The 18263-nt window shown below is 40.7% G+C and overlaps 1 protein-coding gene across 4 annotated transcripts in view; it reads left to right on the forward strand.

The window, feature by feature from the left end:
- The first annotated feature begins 1935 nt into the window (after positions 1 to 1935).
- Positions 1936 to 18263, forward strand: part of LOC109630466 (band 4.1-like protein 1) — a 37364-nt gene continuing 21036 nt past the window's right edge. For 3 of the 4 annotated variants that reach the window (XM_069526735.1, XM_069526736.1, XM_069526738.1), the window contains exons 1-3: positions 1936 to 2130; positions 16835 to 16923; positions 17223 to 17393. In XM_069526735.1, coding sequence (XP_069382836.1) covers positions 1950 to 2130; positions 16835 to 16923; positions 17223 to 17393 — 441 coding nt within the window. In that variant the 5' untranslated portion in view covers positions 1936 to 1949. The remainder of the gene's footprint in view (positions 2131 to 16834; positions 16924 to 17222; positions 17394 to 18263) is intronic. The other variant, XM_069526737.1, reaches the window with a different exon arrangement.

Below are 18263 nucleotides of genomic sequence, written 5' to 3' on the forward strand. Positions count from 1 at the left end.
TCTCTGCTCATTTCTGCACATCCTGTAAGCTTTTGAAGGACACCCACTGGAGTGTGACAGGAAGTGATTTTTCTGTATGCATATTTGCATTTGAACAGAACACTTGTGCAGGAGAGCCAAAAAGGTTTTTCAGCACAGTAGGTTCCTATGACTCACTAGTGCAATACATCACCCACTCAGCCCTCATTCATTCAACACTCCTCTTGCTATGCACGGCAAGGGCATCACTATGTGTTGAAAAGTGTTTGGGACACAAGGGCCCAGATTTAAAAGCATTTGCCTTCAACATATGTGATTTTATTCAAAATAAATGCATATGAAGAGTCAACAGCATAAAAATCCTCAGCATAAAATTCACAACAATGTCAACTGCAACAGCAACAATATGCATCACATCCACAACTGATAAACACAATGTTACAGAGCCAACATGACATGACGTGATTCTGTGTATAGTAGAGCTTCCCTGGCCCCTGGTTCATCACCACATCTGTCTGCTTTCAGCATCAAGCTCAGCTCATGCACCCTGGCTCTATTCATCATCAGATAGTTCTGACTGCACATAGTATCTCTACTCTCTTTTCCGTGCAGTACTTTGCCAGTGTTGAGCTAATCCCTGGTCTTCTTTCCTGTGCCTCTCACAAAGCTGAGCCTACAGACACCAGATGCATCGGACTGCTCTGCAGTTGAAGGAAAGTTTAAGATGATGTGATGGCTTTTATTAACAGGAACTTTCCTCTGCAGCAGCAAATATATTCTTACTTTGCTCCAGCCTGAGTTTAGAATCTGAGTCGGGGTTAACTGCCAAGTAGGTTTACACATACAAGGAATTTTATGTGGTGTGTTTGTGCAATTACTATAAAAAATGTAAAATAATAGAAAACAAAGTTAAATATAAAAAATAGTATAAGCAACAGTGAAGTATGAATATATGCATGTGATTTAGTCCAATACAAATACAAATTCAACTGAATTGAATACAAGCTAAGTTGGTGAAGGGAGCTCTTTTCTAACACAGTAAAACAGAATATGAATTATAAAAAGTCAAAACTGAAAATAAATTAAATTGTGTTTTTCTCCATTCAAAGCTAAAAGCTAAAAAGATAAAAGTTACATTTTGCGTCATGTCTTACTGGTTCCACATCTGTCCTTATGTCTTTGACCATCAATATCAATTTCCATTTGGTCAAGGCTATAAGAGCATTGATTAAATTAATGGTCTCACATGCACTTTGCATTCGGTGTTTCAGCAGCTGACAAATGCGTAAAGGACATTCGAGGGCACAGACAGGCTGCAGACAGTATTGTTCCATGAACAGCAGTGGAACATAAGATCAGTCATGAAACTGATGAGAGGGCATGGAATGTGCAATCTAGGAAAAAGAAGCAAGGTGAAAAACGAAACTGTCAAATTCAGTTTCAAGGAAATTTCAATAAGCTTAATTATGAGTGAGATTTAATTTGTTTGGGCATCTTATTTTTAGTCCTTAACTCTACTGATCGAAAGGATGAGCAGAACATGAGTAAGGTGCAGGCAGGGAGGCTGCGTGTCATGAGCGGAGCGGTCCTCGCACATCACGCATGCACGACGTGAGGAGTCCCCCTCTGCTTACACCGTGAAAACGCCCCTTCACTCTTCTCCGAGCCCTTCCCGACCGTGAGCCATCCTCGCCGGCTTGTGTGTGTCCGCTGTACCCAGCCTGCAGGGCTTCATCTCGGGGCAGAGATAGAGGGGCGCTCTCTCTGGGGCGGTGGCAGCGGCGCGTCTTCCCTGCATCCTCCATGATCGCAACCCGGACTGAAGCCTGACACATTTGGACCTGGACGGTGACAGGTACGCTGTGCATTGTATGTGTGCTCGATGGGGGTCGATGATGATGATGATGACAGCGGAACAGGTGCATGCTGCATCTCGCCGGTTGTTGCGAGATGACATTGTATAGGTGAGGATGGGAAGCGGCTTGGCTCTGCAGAGGCGCCGCTTTGTGCGTCAAGTGTCGCGGACAAACGGAGACGGCGCAGCTTTAATCCCACCGACACGGTCAGCACGCTGGTTCATTGGGCTGCACACGCACACGGATCCCTTTATTTCATGCATATCAAGGCCTAGTGTGCAGCAGGAGTCAGCAGGTGCACATTTCTTATTGTCTCATCTCTCATCAGCTCATGCAGCCTGCGCGTCCGACCCACATTAGAGTGGGATCCATCCTCGGACATGTCAGTGCGTAAAGATTGGGGTTTGTCTTTGTGGAGCTATAGGCTAACAGCTGATGCTCGACATAATGAGCTAATTGAAGACGGAGTGTGTTGTCGCGGGTGTGGCACAGGGGGCAGGCGTGGGCGCATCCACGATCAAGGTCTGTAATGTGAGAACTGCATCACAGAACCTGGAAAAGCCTTAAAGTTTATTAGAGACAAACTGTGTGGCCTATAATTATCTCTGAAGGAGCAAACCCTAATGTCTTAAACCTATTGCTTTTTTACTTAATATACTTTTAAAGAGAAAACACAACAAGACAAGGGGGAAGGGGTTAAAACAAATTAGGCTTCTTTTGTAATTGTGATCCCTCAAAATATAGTCCATGTGAGCTAGCTTACAATCCAAATTATGTATTTCATAAATATTATAAATTCTGTTTTCATAAAAGAGAATTTGACTTAAATTTAGATTTGGCCGTGTTTTTGATTATATCTACCACAGATCGTAAATAAAGACGAACCACGTGTCTCCACTTCCCACTGTCCAGAAAGGAAGCTAAAACATCCCGGATATGAACACTGCCATCTTTAAGCCAGACTCAGGACAGTAGCAATCAGGAGGTGGAGCTGCGATAGCTCGACCAACCTTGAGTCAGTCTTAGCTGTCAATCATGACCTTTCACCCAGTTTGTGCCGCATCAGTTAAAACCAAACTTATTGAAAACATGAGCACTTGAACAAACATCAGTGTGATAAGAACTAACTAAAAAGATAGAAACCGTCTTTGAGAAAAATGGACTTGATTTATTGATTGACTTTTTAGTTTGGTTCATGTCCCAAACCTCTTTTACAGCAAAACAAGGATTTGAACACTGTTTCTTTAACTATGGATAAACCCGCCAAAAAAGGCAATTGACTCCTTTCGCATTGCCAGTAAAAGAGTTTGCCTTGAAGTTATTTTAACCCCCATGCGTCATGTTTGATGTCACAAGCGTATCGACAGGTGAGGTGCTCTCTCACTTCGCTTTGTGGCACATTAGCTCGTTCACCCAGGTGAACCCTCATGCCCATCACTGCTGATCAGAGCCAGAGTCAGTAAAACCTGTGTCTACTGCAGAGTCACTTGACTGAAGAGTGAATGCCGATAGTATCCATTCCCATTGCAGAAGAAAGCCAGGTGTTAGGGTTTTTTTGACCAGTGGAAAAGGGGCTATTGAGTGACCTATACAAATACAGCAGTCTGCAAGAAACATAAAAACATAAAGCTTGTTTCTACATTCTTTGGGGACACAAATAACATTTCGCCAAAATGTTTATGACAGAGATTCCTAACAAATAATTTGCAATGTGATAAAAATGTGCATTATTGCACCATTCACCAAGTTGTATTTCAGAACTTACCATAATCAGTGATTCATCCTTCTTTTTGACTGTCACTCCTTTCATGTTTGGCTCCTTTGCAAATCACAGCACAGGCTACAGTCACTTACAGGCAGAGTCAGAGACAGGGCAAATTAAATATCAAATCCATCCATCTGTCTATTCATGACTCTGTCTCTCCTCGCATTCTCCAACCTCATTTCCTTTCTTTCACCTGCTCCACTTTTCGCCTCCCTGGTGTGCATTACAATGGTGCAACTGTAAGCAGTGTTGTGCTCCTCTATTATGCCATTTACTTGTTATATCAGAGGGCAAAGCCTCTTTGTGTGAATGCATGTTGTGTTAAAGGTCCCGTATTTACAATCGTCCAGTAATTTAGTAGAGGTTTTGATATCCATTGAAGATTTTTTTCTGGTTTTGAGTACCAAAAATCTCTGGATAAGCAGGACTGCTATCTAAAGTGATGCACGGTCAGGTCAACCACAGGTAAGGGATTGTAGCCTTCTTTTGTGGCCCTGTAAAACTCAAATGGCGAGGGTCAGTCAGTGCAGAAATGACATGAAAAGACCTGACATCTGAACTAATATGCTCTGGCTTTTTTTTGTGGAGCTTAACAATGAGTCCTTGTACCTAGTTCTGGTTAAATCCTTGGACCATGTGGTGGTTTTATGTTGACCGTCTACAATGTTGCACCTAGGTTCCAGGTCCAATGCAAGAGTAGTAGAGCCCACCTACTCTGATCCAGCTCGCTCCAGAGACATCAGGGTTCATGCAGCTGTGACACTAATGGTGGAATATGGCGAGTGGACTAAGAGGAGAAGGAGCAGTCCATGTTTCTGTTGGATCCAGACCATTAGGGTTTTTGAATAGGGTTGTTTGGGATGTGAGACTAGCGGTGCGGTAAAGGCCACTGCATTGATAAAACATAACAAAAGTGATAAGGATGGAGAGGCTGAGCAAACAACAATAAGAGTTCTTGATTGAGATACAGTAAATATATATGGCAGATGTTGGGTTAACACTCAAAGGAACCAAATCCTACAAGGTAACAAGGTGGGAAAGAGGAACATGGGCCAAGAAAGAACCTTTTAAATTAGTGGGTGGAACCAGATAAAGGGGCAGATCCAGCAATTATCATCAGGACCTTTTGACACGTTCTTACCCAGCGAATAACACCTGGATCCTGATGAAAGAAATCAGGCATATATCTAGAGTAGTGTGTGCAATTTGGTGCGGCTTGATTGACTTGAATTGGGTCTTGGCAAAGTTCTACTCTTTACTCTACGCCATTCCAGTTTGTGCATGTAAATTCAGCGTACTTGCTTATTTAAAATAACACACAAACAAAGATGTAACATTTACAATTTCCCCCCAAGTCCTATTTTAAGTCATCCTATTATTGATTTGTAACAGCTCATTGAAGCAGGGCCAGAGATGCGTTCACAGCCAAATTACAATTCCCCAGAAGATAAACTTATGTTACCTGACGTAAAAGGAGGTTTTAAATACACATTCAGTGGTGAAAACCCATATTAAACTGACACGTTCTGTATCGCCAACTCTAATAATATGTTGGAGGAGACCATGCGTGAGTCACACTTTAGCGATCTCCTCTCAAACATCATATTAAATGCGTCTGATAACACAGGTTCTATTGAATGCTGAACCACAAATCAAGTGCAATCATAGGGATGAGCTGAGTGATCACTGAGCTACAAGTTAATACACGAGAAGGTGTAAATGCATTTAGTTTTTACGAGAGGTTTTTAGATATTTGAGCAACACATTATCTTGTGTAAAACTAACATGCTAAACCCTAATCCTATGCACTGTATGAACTGATGTTATTATCTGCATACTGGACCACTGATCTCCATCTTGTTTCAATGACCTTTTGTGTTAATGGGAAATCATTTTAAATCAGACTAGAAGATGGCCTCCTACTTGAAACTGTTGGTCATCCTCTTCCACCCACTGCCACTGCCTCCACTGTCACTTCAGCACACCGACCTCAACATGAGCTGTCACATTCTTCTGTACAGTGCCACGATATGCTTCACCTCTTCCATCACATGTCAACTAGCAAAATAATGCCCACAGGCTGCTTCTTTTTTTCTTCTTCTTCTTCAGCTTACTTTCATATGCTTGACAGACAGTGTTAGGCTAGGGTTTCCATGGTAACTGCATTTTAAACAGGCTCGCCCGATGTCTCTGTGTTAACTATTGTCTGCGGCGATGCTCTCCTCTGTCGTCTGTGGAGTTGCACTGTGCTGCGGGCATGGCAGGGTGCCTGTCATTTTCTTGTCATTGCGCTGAAGAGAAAAGATTTATGTTGTTTTTTTCTTTTTGACTTTGCAAAGATTCACAGGGGGAAGAAATCATCATTGCATACACGATTAAAATGAGAATGATGTTTTCACTGTAGGTGATTGTCGTTTGTTTACAGAGTGTGACCGCAATGATGAAGGAGAATGTAATCTTGGGCTATATATATGTTTATGCATAAAGTGCAATTTATTTATTTATTTTTAATTTGTGTTTGTTTGTTTGTTTGTTGTTAGTTAGCAGGATTATGCAAAAAATGTTATTGAAACTGAATTCCACGAAATTTTGTGGAGGGATAAAGCATGACCTCAAGGAAGAATCTATTACATTTTGGTGCTGATCTGCACCAGGGAGTGTTCTTTTTCAATTTATTTTATATTGCAAGAAAGAGCATTTCATTTTGATAGTTTTGATTGAGGGGACTGACATTTATGAGTGTGTGCAATTTGGTGCAGATCCAAATAAAAATACAGATGTTGTGAGTTTGAATGTGGTCTCATTAGGGGACCATAGGGCCATGGTAAAGGTTACCAATTATACCAATTATCTTACCATTGAATGATAAATCTGGATAAATCTGGATAAATCTGGACAATGATTGTACTGTAATGCTTTTTTCTGACTTATCCAGCTGAAGTCATGATGGGTACCAGGCTCCTTAAATAAAACATGGATGAACACTCAATAACAGCGATAGCAATATGATTTTATGCAAGCAGTAAGAAATATCTTTGAAGGGAATATTAACCCAGAGAAGCTCATACTGTTGGATATCTGTGGAGGCTGTCAAGGAGGAGGGGTAGATTGCTATGTTGTATCAAATTGTATTGCATATTGTGAAGAGAGGGACATATAAAACCTGCATTGTGTGTGTGTGTGTGTGGCTGGACTGTGTCAGTGAGTGAATCAACAGTATATTAAAATGTCAACAATCAGTCCTTACAGTAATGGCTCTTTAAAACAATGTTGTTTTCTGATAGAAAAAGTCTAAATAGCAGTTAGGAGTGTGTGTATTCCAATCATGTTCAAGGTTTTTAAATTGCTTTTGACCTTTAATGTAATATTCCCATGCCGTGTAACATATCCTGACATGACCTCCTTTACTAAATGGATGTAAGATTACTTTGCAGTGCAGAATAGAAGAGGCTGGCTACTCCACTCGTGTAAAGCGATTAATATTTAAGATATTCATCTCATAAATCAAACGATGCATTTTGACAGCCCATTTTGAGAGATTTCACTGCCTGATTTGTTTTAATCAGCGAGGATTAGCTTTACAATGACCCACCCCCCCGCTCTAATAATTTTAATATGCACATTTACCACGTTCTTTGGCTTCAAGCGATAATGAGGCAGACACAGATAAGTTTGCAATTGCTCAATCTGTCCTGCTCAAAAGGTGAAACTTGGTACTTTAGATGTTCAAGTGTAGAAACTGTATTAACCCTTGTAATATCCTCCACTGTCAACCCTCCCTATGAGACAGCACTTATAGACCATGTCACCTCAGGTAGCACACCTCCCTCTGGGCTTGCTTACTCTTGAACTTGTGGCTTCATTGGTTCTAAAACGTATCATTTATCTTATTTGACCTAACAGCTGTTCTATGCGATTTGCTTCCAAGTCTGTAGCGTGAAATCGTATGGAGAATGTGTGTATATGGCTTCCTCTGAACAAGGACATCTTGCCACTCCCTCTTTCTCATCCCCCACTGTCCTGTACCTGGTTTTCCAGAGCCAGCGTCTGCCCAGCGAGCAAGGATTGATGGACTGCCTGTGTATGCCGTTAGAAGGGAGGCACTGATTATAAAGCTGACATGCGGAAGGAGCTGCATGATGAAATGGCAAGGCTCATTGAATGATGTCCAGTGATTGGCTAATGCAGTGGGTGGCTTCTGTGGATGTCAATGTTAATACAGTAATTGATACAATATATTACTATTACTTTCTAGCAACAGTAGCTACTTATGCCTGGATACACATTAATAACATAAAAGTCATAGCAATTTTTGCCAACTCTTATCGTCACCATTCCATTAAGTGTTATGTTTTGAGCTAACATCTGTTTACAAGTTAATATGCTTGATGTGGGAATGCTAACGATCTTAGTTTAGCTAGTAAGTGTGTTGCACCTGAGTCAAACAGGGATGTCAGCAATTTGGCAAGAAGTAGGCTATGTCATAAACCAATGTTGGCTAATAGACAAATTAACATTTTATGACAATTCATTAAATAGTTGTTGAGATATTTCACTTGAAACTAAACATGTCAATGGATCACCAAAATCAGGAGGACTCATCCTCTGGGGAAAATGAATGTCTTTACAAAATTTCCAACCAATGGTCTATGTGATAGCCTAGCTATCCATTCAGATTGTGTGGTTTAAAAAAAAAGTGTTCAAAGAAAACAAACCAAACACTTTACTTTAGAGATTAGAATACATTTCTTGCACTTTTGCCCATGAGATTTAGGGAATTTATTAAGTGAAATGGTAAAAACCACTCACTGGTCTGTGATTCCAATGACAAATACATCTCAATTATGTAGATGTTGGGTTTTAAGACACTGTCTGAAAAGCTATTAAGTATTTTGTGGCTGTTACATTAGCAACAATACGTGTAAAGCAGACATCTTTTGTGAATACTATGTGGCACTTAGCAGCTTTTCAGATACAAATAAAGTGAAAAACATCCTTATTTTTAGAGGTCTGGTTCTCGTGGCTATACCACTAACATTTAAACATCATTCAAACATAGATTTTAATATAAGAATCCTCATATTATAGATAGTAGTGTTGCCATGCCAGACATCATGAGAATGAAGTTTGTGCCAGTGAACGGCACAATGGAGAGGGATCCACATAGAAAAAGTGCCAACAATCTTTTAGGGGACAAAACTGTTTAGACAACAAAGACAAAAACAAGAGACCTTGATCTAAATTTATATTAATTTGACATTTCCCTTGAAACATCCTAAAATAGACAGATGGTTTGGTTGGAGCAAACTTTCTTAGGGAGTAGGTAATATCTCTTTAAATCTCCAAATTAATGACTAGCCTAATTACCAGGAGAACAGTTCGGGGTGTGCTTTATTCACTCTTGTAAATGATGTAGTCACAAAAGTCATTCTGGCAAAGAAGAGGAACACTGCCTGGAGATCAGAGTAAGCACATTGTCTACACAGAGTGCTTCTCTCTGCAGCACATTACACACCACTACTGACACACTGCTGCTTCTACTATTACTACTGCTCTGTTGATATAACACTGTTGTAACAAGATTCATTATTTAGCAGGATTAAAACTAAAATATATATCGAGAGGAGAAGCAGAGTAAAAGATTGTTTAATCATTTTTATTCAGACCTGTCTGTACAGCGCAAAGCCTGTAAATTTAGTTGTTGGATTATTATATCAAAGGTCATGATGGTCAAACTCTTTAAATAATATCACATCAATCATTAAGACACATACAAATGGTCAGAGAGGCACTGCTGCATGACAGCATAAAACGTAACAAACTGAACAAAGTTAATTAAAAAATCACCCACTTACCCCAATCGGTATCTAGTCACGCAGATGTTTCTATTTTGATGGAGGTCTTGATGGTTTTAAGATTGTGTGTGGGTTTTTTTTTTTTATTAGGTGAACTAACCCTTTTTCCATCTGGTTATTTTTCATTGTTATATTAATAATACTATAGGATTGGACTTTGTATCAAATAACTTATTGCATTTTCAATAGACCTTGTACGAAGAAATACTTGCAGGAATGCTGCTTTTCTTCCAACAACAGCACCACATACATTTTTCAAAAATGAACGATGGTCAAATATGCTTCTCTTCTCTTTCAAGGTTCAGGTGTGATCCACAGTTCGAAATGCTGCACTTTGATATAACAAAAACAATACAGAGCTGTGTTGAAATCAGACGCCAAACAACTGGGATTAGGAAAAGATCATTGTTTTGTTTAAAATTAGTTCTCCCTTATAAGCTTAGTGGAGTACTGTTGTTTTGGTTGGAATCACACTGCAGTCGTAGTTGTGGTTTTAAAACATGAAAAATGAAATGAGTAGCAGTGTCTTGCATTAAAGTCCTGTGTTTGTCATCCAGTCCATCCAGCTCAACCTCCACATTGAGGTTGTCGACGCTAACTCCACATGACTTCCTCCTTTGCTCTCATGGCTAGATTTGTTAACTATCCATCCATCCATTCATGCTTTTCCGCGCTTGTAGGGTATCCCAGATGCCCCAGGCATCCCAGACCAGATGGGATATGTAGTCCTTTCAGCAAGTTCTGGGTCTATCCTTGGGTCTTATCCGGGTTGGGTGTGCCCAGTAAACCTCCAAAGGAATGCACCCAGGAGGTATAGATGCCCGAACCATCTCAACCGTCCCCTTTCCACATTGAGGGGCAGCAGGTTCTCACATTGAGGGGCAGCAGGTTTTACTCTGAGCTCCCTCTCGAAATCTGAACTCTTTACCCTATCTCTTTGGTTGAGCCCAACCACCCCACCGAGATAAATCACTTCAGCCACTTGTATTTGTTACCTCGCTCTTTTGGTCACTACCAAGAGCTTGTGACTATATAGGGTTGGAATGTGGTTGAACCGGTAAATCGAAAGCTTCGCCTTGAGGCTCAGCTCCTTTAACACAATGGCCTGATAAAACACCCTTATTACTGCTGACCCAGCACTGTCCTGCCTGTCTATCTTGCATTCCCATCAACCCCTCACTCTGTAACAAGCTCCTGAGATACTCCTTAACTTGGACCAGCAACTCTGCCCCAACCCGTAGAGAGCAATCCACCGATTTCCGGTAGATTTATAACAATACGTCACAATATGCTGCTCGCAACAACTCGTTTTTTTTCTTTACGGGACAGTCTTGATTTTCTTTTTGTTATATTAAGAAATAATCCCCAAATGCCACACACTTTTCATGAAAATCACTGATATTGTGACCAGAGAAGGTGCTGATGATGCTGTGATTTTAACTTTCATTGCTATTTTCATCAATAGTTTCCTGGCACTATAGTCTACTATGTTTGAGGAGCTGGAGGAATCAACAAGCTGTAGTCCCAGTTTCTCCTGCAACATATTTGTGAGATGCTGGATTTGAAAGATCTCTCCTGTCCACCTGCTGATGAATGTGCCTGTGGGCAACTGGCACCTGCCTGATGGCGCATCAATTGTCGTGGCCTCTATAGTGAGAGGCTTTGTTCGACAGATGGCACAAAGACAAATGGGCTCAGGCATGCCGCTGTGAATGGTGCATCATGGACATCATTCTGCCCTAGATGATCAGCCATTATGTCTCTTACCCTGTGCCAATTTATCTGAGCCGTCTTGTTGCAGACAATGAATGTTTCTGGGCGTCATGGTGTCTGCGTTTTCCTTCCTTAAGAGTTGATGTTCAAAAGTTTGGCACTTGCTTTTAGTGAGAACGGATCTAAAATCTTTCAGTTGATACATTTGGGCCATTGCAGCACTCTGTAATGATTACAGAGTCTGGGCTGATGCTGAAATATGGAGTTCTGGGGTTCATCTCCAGAGACAGAGTGACATGGCAAGGCTGATAAAGTCCTGAATGAGTTTTGCTTATCTGTTTCTTTTCTTAGAATTTTCAATAATTGTGACACAGGTTATCTGTTTAATACCTTCAGTGTTCTTTAATACACTGGAACAGACACTACTTCTGATGACAACAAAGCAGATTAATTTGATGTGAAGATCCGAGTTATTATTTTTGACAGCCACAGTACATCATAGACATCAAGATTTATCGTCTTTGATTTTCACCCAAAACCACAGCATAATGTGATAAATGTTTGAATTGTGGAGGCCAGTACTTCACTGCAGGAAATATTTCAACTTCACTCATGTCTCATATTTTAGCACAGTCTTGCACCATCTGCACTGACTTCTTGTGTTGTGACAGTCAGCCTAGGAGGTGTAAATAAATCGAGGCTCTCTCCAATCCTGAATGAATTACAGGATTCTCACTGGTGTTTACTATGTTGTTGCAGGATTTACAGGCTGGCGCTACAACTGAGATCATGTCTTATGTACGTTTTTGGGTGAGTTTAAGGGTTTTACATTTTACAAGGGATAGAAAGTTTTTAAAATCTAATTCTAATATTTGGTGAATGAGTATGTTGTATGCATATTGTATACACAGGGGGCTTCTCTCTGAAGCAGATTGCACAGCACTATGGCCAAAGTTAGGAGCTATAAAACTTAAATGTATGTCAAGAGGAAGAGCAACAAATGTAAGGTTTGCATTAGGGCTTGGAAATAAAACAATATTTAAAATAACTGCAATATAATTTTCATCAACAGCAATTGAACAAAAGTTAATTATATATAGATATACGTGTAGTAGTTTTTTATTGTGCAAACATGGTGACAGTGAGGAGACATAACAAATACATAAATACATACATCTACCTCATATTGCTAAAATGAAACTCTGATTCCATACAATTTTTCTCCTTTTTAGATTTTTAATAAATGTTTTATATTCAGTGAACTGACTGTATTTTGGGTAAATGTAGAGGTAAATAACACCCACTAACATCTGGCTTTTGTCTGCAATGGGAATGGATTCAAACTGCAGTCACTCCTGGGATAAATGACGCTGCAGTAGACACGGATTTGTATTGACTCCAGCTACGATCGACAGTGATGGAAGTCAGACACCTGTGTGAATTTGGCAGAAAGTGACACGAGAAAGCTTCTAAGTTTTTGATGCGTTTGGGATGTTGAATGTGACGGGGGGAAAAAAAGGCAAACGTCTCTACTGGCAAAGGGAAAGGAGTCAATCACTCAGCAGTGATTTTTACCATATACCTTGTAATGATGGTGTAAAAGAGGTTTCAGACCAGAATTTGTACAGCAAGTATACTTGAGCTCATAACAAAATGACACGCTGCCTTGGCTGTCTGTGTGTAACTCACACTTGTAAAATGGATGCAGTAGTACTAGTTGTCTAGGATTATGGTGGTCGTGTTTGAACTGAATGTTACAATCTGCTGTTTATGCTCACAGTACCGTTTTTAGTAAGATAAACATCCAAATATAATTACTTTCCCAAAATCTAGTCAGTTTAATTTGGTCCATAAACTTCTGAAGTATAAATAAAAAAGTATTTCTGTCTTATTTAAGGAAAAAAAAAAGGCCAACTCATCCAATGCAACTATTTTTGGTGGCACTGTCCCCGTACAGTGTGTTCAGAGCTTCACCTACTCTGATGCAGTCTCACTTCACTGAGACTACCCTTGATGCTTCTTCTCTGAAGTTCAAAAGCCAAACGACAAAAGACCTTTAAGTCTGTGTGAAGACGACCACTGTGACAGGATTTTTGAGCCTAAGCAGCCGCAGCACCTCACACATCTCAGTCTCCATCATCTCCCCTCACACAGATGATTAGATGTGTGGAGAACTGATGCGGAGCGAGAGTGATTGAATCACAGAGTGGCCCAAATGAAAGTTGATTGGCCTTGTGTTCATGATGTGTGTGAAATGAGCGGCCTTTTCTCCCTGACACTTATCCTTTCACGATTCCTCTCGAGTGTGCCTCTGATTCGCTGACGTGCTGTTCAGACAGCTGCTCCACGGGGTGATGCTCGCGCTTTGTGTGGGTATTACTGTGGACGGATCTGATGGGTTCATGGAAGTGAGTGGTCAGATGATACTTAATGAGAGATATTACATCAGATGAAAGAAAGATGTGGACATGGATTTTGAACCATTGTCCTCCTCGATATGAAAGAGTGATTGTATGAAATGTGAATTAATAAGAACTTTAACCGTGACATGACCATTATTGTGGCCAAGGAGTCAGGGGGTTTCATACCTGAGAGTCTGATCCAAGGTTCATGTCTGTGTTTACATTTCATCCTGTTAGTTTTGGTTGGCAATTTAGTTTGAGGATTTCAGACTTATGTTTGAAATACGTCCGTCCTATACTTATAACATTGCTTATTTTGATTGGCTAAGGGTCTCATATCTGCACATGAAACTGTACATCTCAGCATTATTATATGCGTTTTTTTCAAGTTGAGTCTTTTTCAGACCCAATTACCACATATATTTTGTCTCCTCCTCCCCCCATGTGGTACCACGCCCCACTTTTGCTTCTATGCGGCTTCTTTATCTTCTTCTATTATTTAAGGATGTCTCAATTTACTGCACTTGCTCCGTAAGTCTGAACTATCCAAGCGAAGAGTTTTTATACTGCAATCTTGAAACTAAACAAACTAAACCATGGTTCAGTTTGATCCGGACCGAGGTCAGATGTTGGTCCCTGGTCCGAGACATCTGTCACACCTGTTATTTTGGTTCAAGACTTAACTAAAACTCAGCAGGACTGCACCAAACAATGTAGGTGTGACAGTGTCGTAATGGAGGCACGATCTCACCTGTCCCTGTCTGAGTTGTGCTCCTGTGTTGATCGTCCTATTGTCCTCCCACTTTCTCTCCCCTTATTTCTGCCTCTTGACTGTACATTAGAGCCAGATAATATGAGAAAATGAAAAAAGAATGTATGTCTCTGTGATATGCTTGAAATCAATTTTATATTGATTTCAGGCCGTTAGTGCAAAGGCTCTGTCCCCTTTGGTTTTTAACCTGGTCTCTGGAACAGTGTAAAGGCCTCTGCCTCAAGCTGATTTGAGATATTTTTAGACAAGTGGGTGGACGTCTTCTCCAAGAAGTATCATATACATAACTGCATTAATTTAAATTCACTGCTTCCTTTGTCTGACTTTGACTCTGTCTCATTGCATAAACATGAGTCAGCTCAGGCAAATATACACACAGAAATTTATAAATCACCAAGGTTGTGTTGACCTGAAACTACTACAAAATGTCACGATACACACACACACACACACACACACACACACACACACACACACACTAATATATAGTTACAATGACCATATCTTTGGTAATCCATTGCACTGTTACTCATTGATTAGGTTAAGTCAGCTTGAAACACACAGAGTTGTGTAGGAACCCTGCATGGTGTGAGTGGGACATCTGCAGCGCTCCACAGACAGACTGCTCTCTTCTTTGATCCGGCTTCCACATGCAGAGGGAGGACAACCTATCATGAAAGCTGAGAGATGCTGTTTATTCCAGCCTCCCAAACTGTAATCAAAGCACTATCATCAGACAACTGAAGATTTGTTAATCAGGACCTCTTTTTCTTCTTTTTCGGTGGAGGTAACACTACCATATCTTTTCCTGTTTTACAAACACTTGCTGGTTGTTATTAGTCCAAATTAGGCCTGTGTTTTGCTCCTCCTTAATCACAGTTTCCCCCAGAAGCCTTGTACCACTTATCAGCACTTCCCATTTCCCGTCCTCACTAATCCTTTCCTCTCCTTAATCTCAAGCTCTTATTTTATGCTTTTCCCATATTTTTCACAACTGAACTTCGAGGTTTACATTACAAAGGTCTTCACACACGTGAGAAAGTGCATATTTAGAGAGGTTCATTGTACAGTTTATCATGTTGAAGGTTATTACTTTAATCTTTTTGGCTGTTTTACACTTCAATCTTCACGCAGGGGATCCCAAACCTTTCACATCCCGCCCCCCTAAAATTATGATGCCAGAGACTAGGACCCCCCACTATCCTAGAGGATTTTAATTTTAGCCAGTTCCTAAAACATAAATGTGTGTTAATGTATCCTATGGTGTTATAAGTACATCTGCTGGAAGTGGCTGTCAGGATCACCTCAGGGGTCGTATGGGGACAAAAGAAAATCATAAGGTTGATGAAATATTTTTATTTGCATGGTTTTATCTACTATCTTTTATCTTCTGTAACTTGACATGAATTTGATTCATGGAAGTCATTTCAAGACCCCCTTCTGTCTCATGTGACCCTCTAAGGGGTCCAAACCCATAGTTTCTGAACCAGACTATTTTTCAGAAAACTGGAAAAATGAAGCACCTACTTTAAACTCTAATACTGTCTTTCTTTGGCTAAAGTAAAAATAATTAAAACAGTCATTCAGAAGAAGAAAATGACTCATGTTATCTTGGTAATTTTTAAGCTGAAATATTAGGAACGTTAAACCCCAGAGTCATAGTCTGACTCTGGGGTTTATCTCGGACAATTTGTTTCTCGCCACTGTAAAATCCTAATTTAAATATAGGCTTGATTTACTGTGTGTCACTGTGTGAGGGTCCAGTTTAGGTTATAGCAGTAGTCACCTTCAAATGATGGGCCTCATCTGTCTCCAGCTCTCTTTAATATTATATCAGCATTGCATGTCTCTCTCTCCGGCCCCGTCTCTTATCGTGTCTCTGTCGTCTCTCTCCCTATAACCTCCGTCTTTTAATCTATGCTGCTCTTTCCTTCCTCCCGTCTCATCCTCAGATTGCTGTCACGTTCCCAGTGCCCTCTCCCTCCTTGTCGTCCCCCCAACCCCCCCTCCTTCTCTCTCTCTCTCTCATCTTCCATCTCAGTACGTCTGCTGTCTTGTGTTGTGCCGCAGGGCTCTCCGGCTGATGTAATTTGCTATCTCCTTTGGTAGTGTGAGAAGAGAGGGTCCTGAAGCCAACACTCTTAATGCAGAGTGCTCCCGTGGGAGGCTGTGAGCCAGCACTGACTCCATTTCACTATATCGTTGTACATGCACAATGACCACGTGTCAGACAGACACAATCTGCATTAGAGAATAATTAAAAATACTATGGTAGCTGTCGGCTGCACAGAGAGCTGGTTGGGATGTCATCACTGGTACCCTGTCTGTGGTCAGTCATTACACAGTTAAGACGCTGCGTGCAGATGGGAAAGCGTTTTGCTCACATCTCACGAGTTGATCCCATCAGGAGTCCATGGCTGTATTAGACTTTTAGCAGCAATAAACACTCCACATATTTGATTATGACTCAATATGTTTATGTGTGTTTGCAGGACTGCAATCCATTTCTATGACAACAGAGAAGGCTTTGGCTGAGGAAATAAGGAGCGCGATGGAGGGTGACGCCAGAAGGACCAATCAGGTGGGTGCACAGCAGAACTTACAGCAGCTGTAGATCATTTCACTCAGGCAACTCAATCACTCAGGGGCCTTTCAGGTTTTTTCTGTTTGATATGCAAGCCGCCTCTGCCAGCAACTTAACATCTTAGCCTCTTTGAGCTGCAGCTCATTCTGACATGCATTTGGTGATTGCTTTACATGATCAAAGATTTGGGATTTAAATCACTTTGTGAGTCGAGCACATAATGCCTCTTGTGAGTCAGAATACAAATGTTTAAATGAAGGAAAACGTTGATTCATCTGAATCTCACTCACTCACAGGAAGGATTTTCTCCCGTCCAGGTTCCCGAGGACCACGGTGAAATGGATGATAGCTCAGAGCAGACCCCCAGCAAAGCCTCCAAATCCCCACAGAAAACCACCAAGCGACCCAAGACTGTCCCGGTCAAAGTCACTCTACTGGACGGCTCAGACTATGACACTGCAGTTGAGGTATGCCTGTTCACTTTTTATCAGTTAGCATGGAGGAAATGGCTGATCAATACATGCAAAAGGTTTTAACATGATTACGAACACGTGTTAAAATGTTTTAGAGTTTTAATCATCACTGATCACACATCAGTAATAACGATAAATACTGAAAAGTAACCAGGATACATCAGAGCAGTGAAACGGTAACAAAGGTTTAAAACTAAACAGGTTATTCAGTAACTAAGTTAGCCCAGCTCACTTCCCCCATTTCTGTATCCTCTTAATTTTCTCCCTGATTGTCTCATTTGCTTTTGTGGGAAATAAAAGAGGCAGCAATATTAAAATGGGACAGTTTCATAATTTGAATTTGGCATATAGGTTAGTCAGGTCCTTGCATCATTATAGCTTTACACAAATGGAGATTTAGTTCAGCTGTCCATCTTGATGTGTTGAGGTTGTGACATTCAAAATACAGAGGTAGACAAGAACGTGGGATAAATTCCTTTTTTTGCATATTTTTTGGAAACTCAGTTGAAATCTGCGCTGCATATGGATTGATCTATCCATCTAACTTTATCCCCATATTAAATTGTTTTGATGTTTTGGCTAAACTGCCCTTTGCAGTCCTTATAACTGATAGCAATGATGGTCATAACTGAAAAGAGTCAGACTTTTTCTTTACGGCTATTTCCAGCTTCACATAATTAGGAAAAATGACTTCAAAAGGTTGTTTAGTGTGGCTCTTACTTCACGCTTAAATGCCCACATACTTAAAATTCTTTCTAACATGTGCAGGTGACCAAAACAATGCAGCATTTGGAGCAGCCGGTGTGCACCTCCCCCGTTTGAATGGAGCCGTTGACTCAGCACAGTCCATCACAGAACACCTCA

This window comes from Paralichthys olivaceus, chromosome 6 (genome assembly GCF_024713975.1).
Source record: "Paralichthys olivaceus isolate ysfri-2021 chromosome 6, ASM2471397v2, whole genome shotgun sequence".
NCBI classification, from domain to species: Eukaryota; Metazoa; Chordata; class Actinopteri; order Pleuronectiformes; family Paralichthyidae; genus Paralichthys; species Paralichthys olivaceus.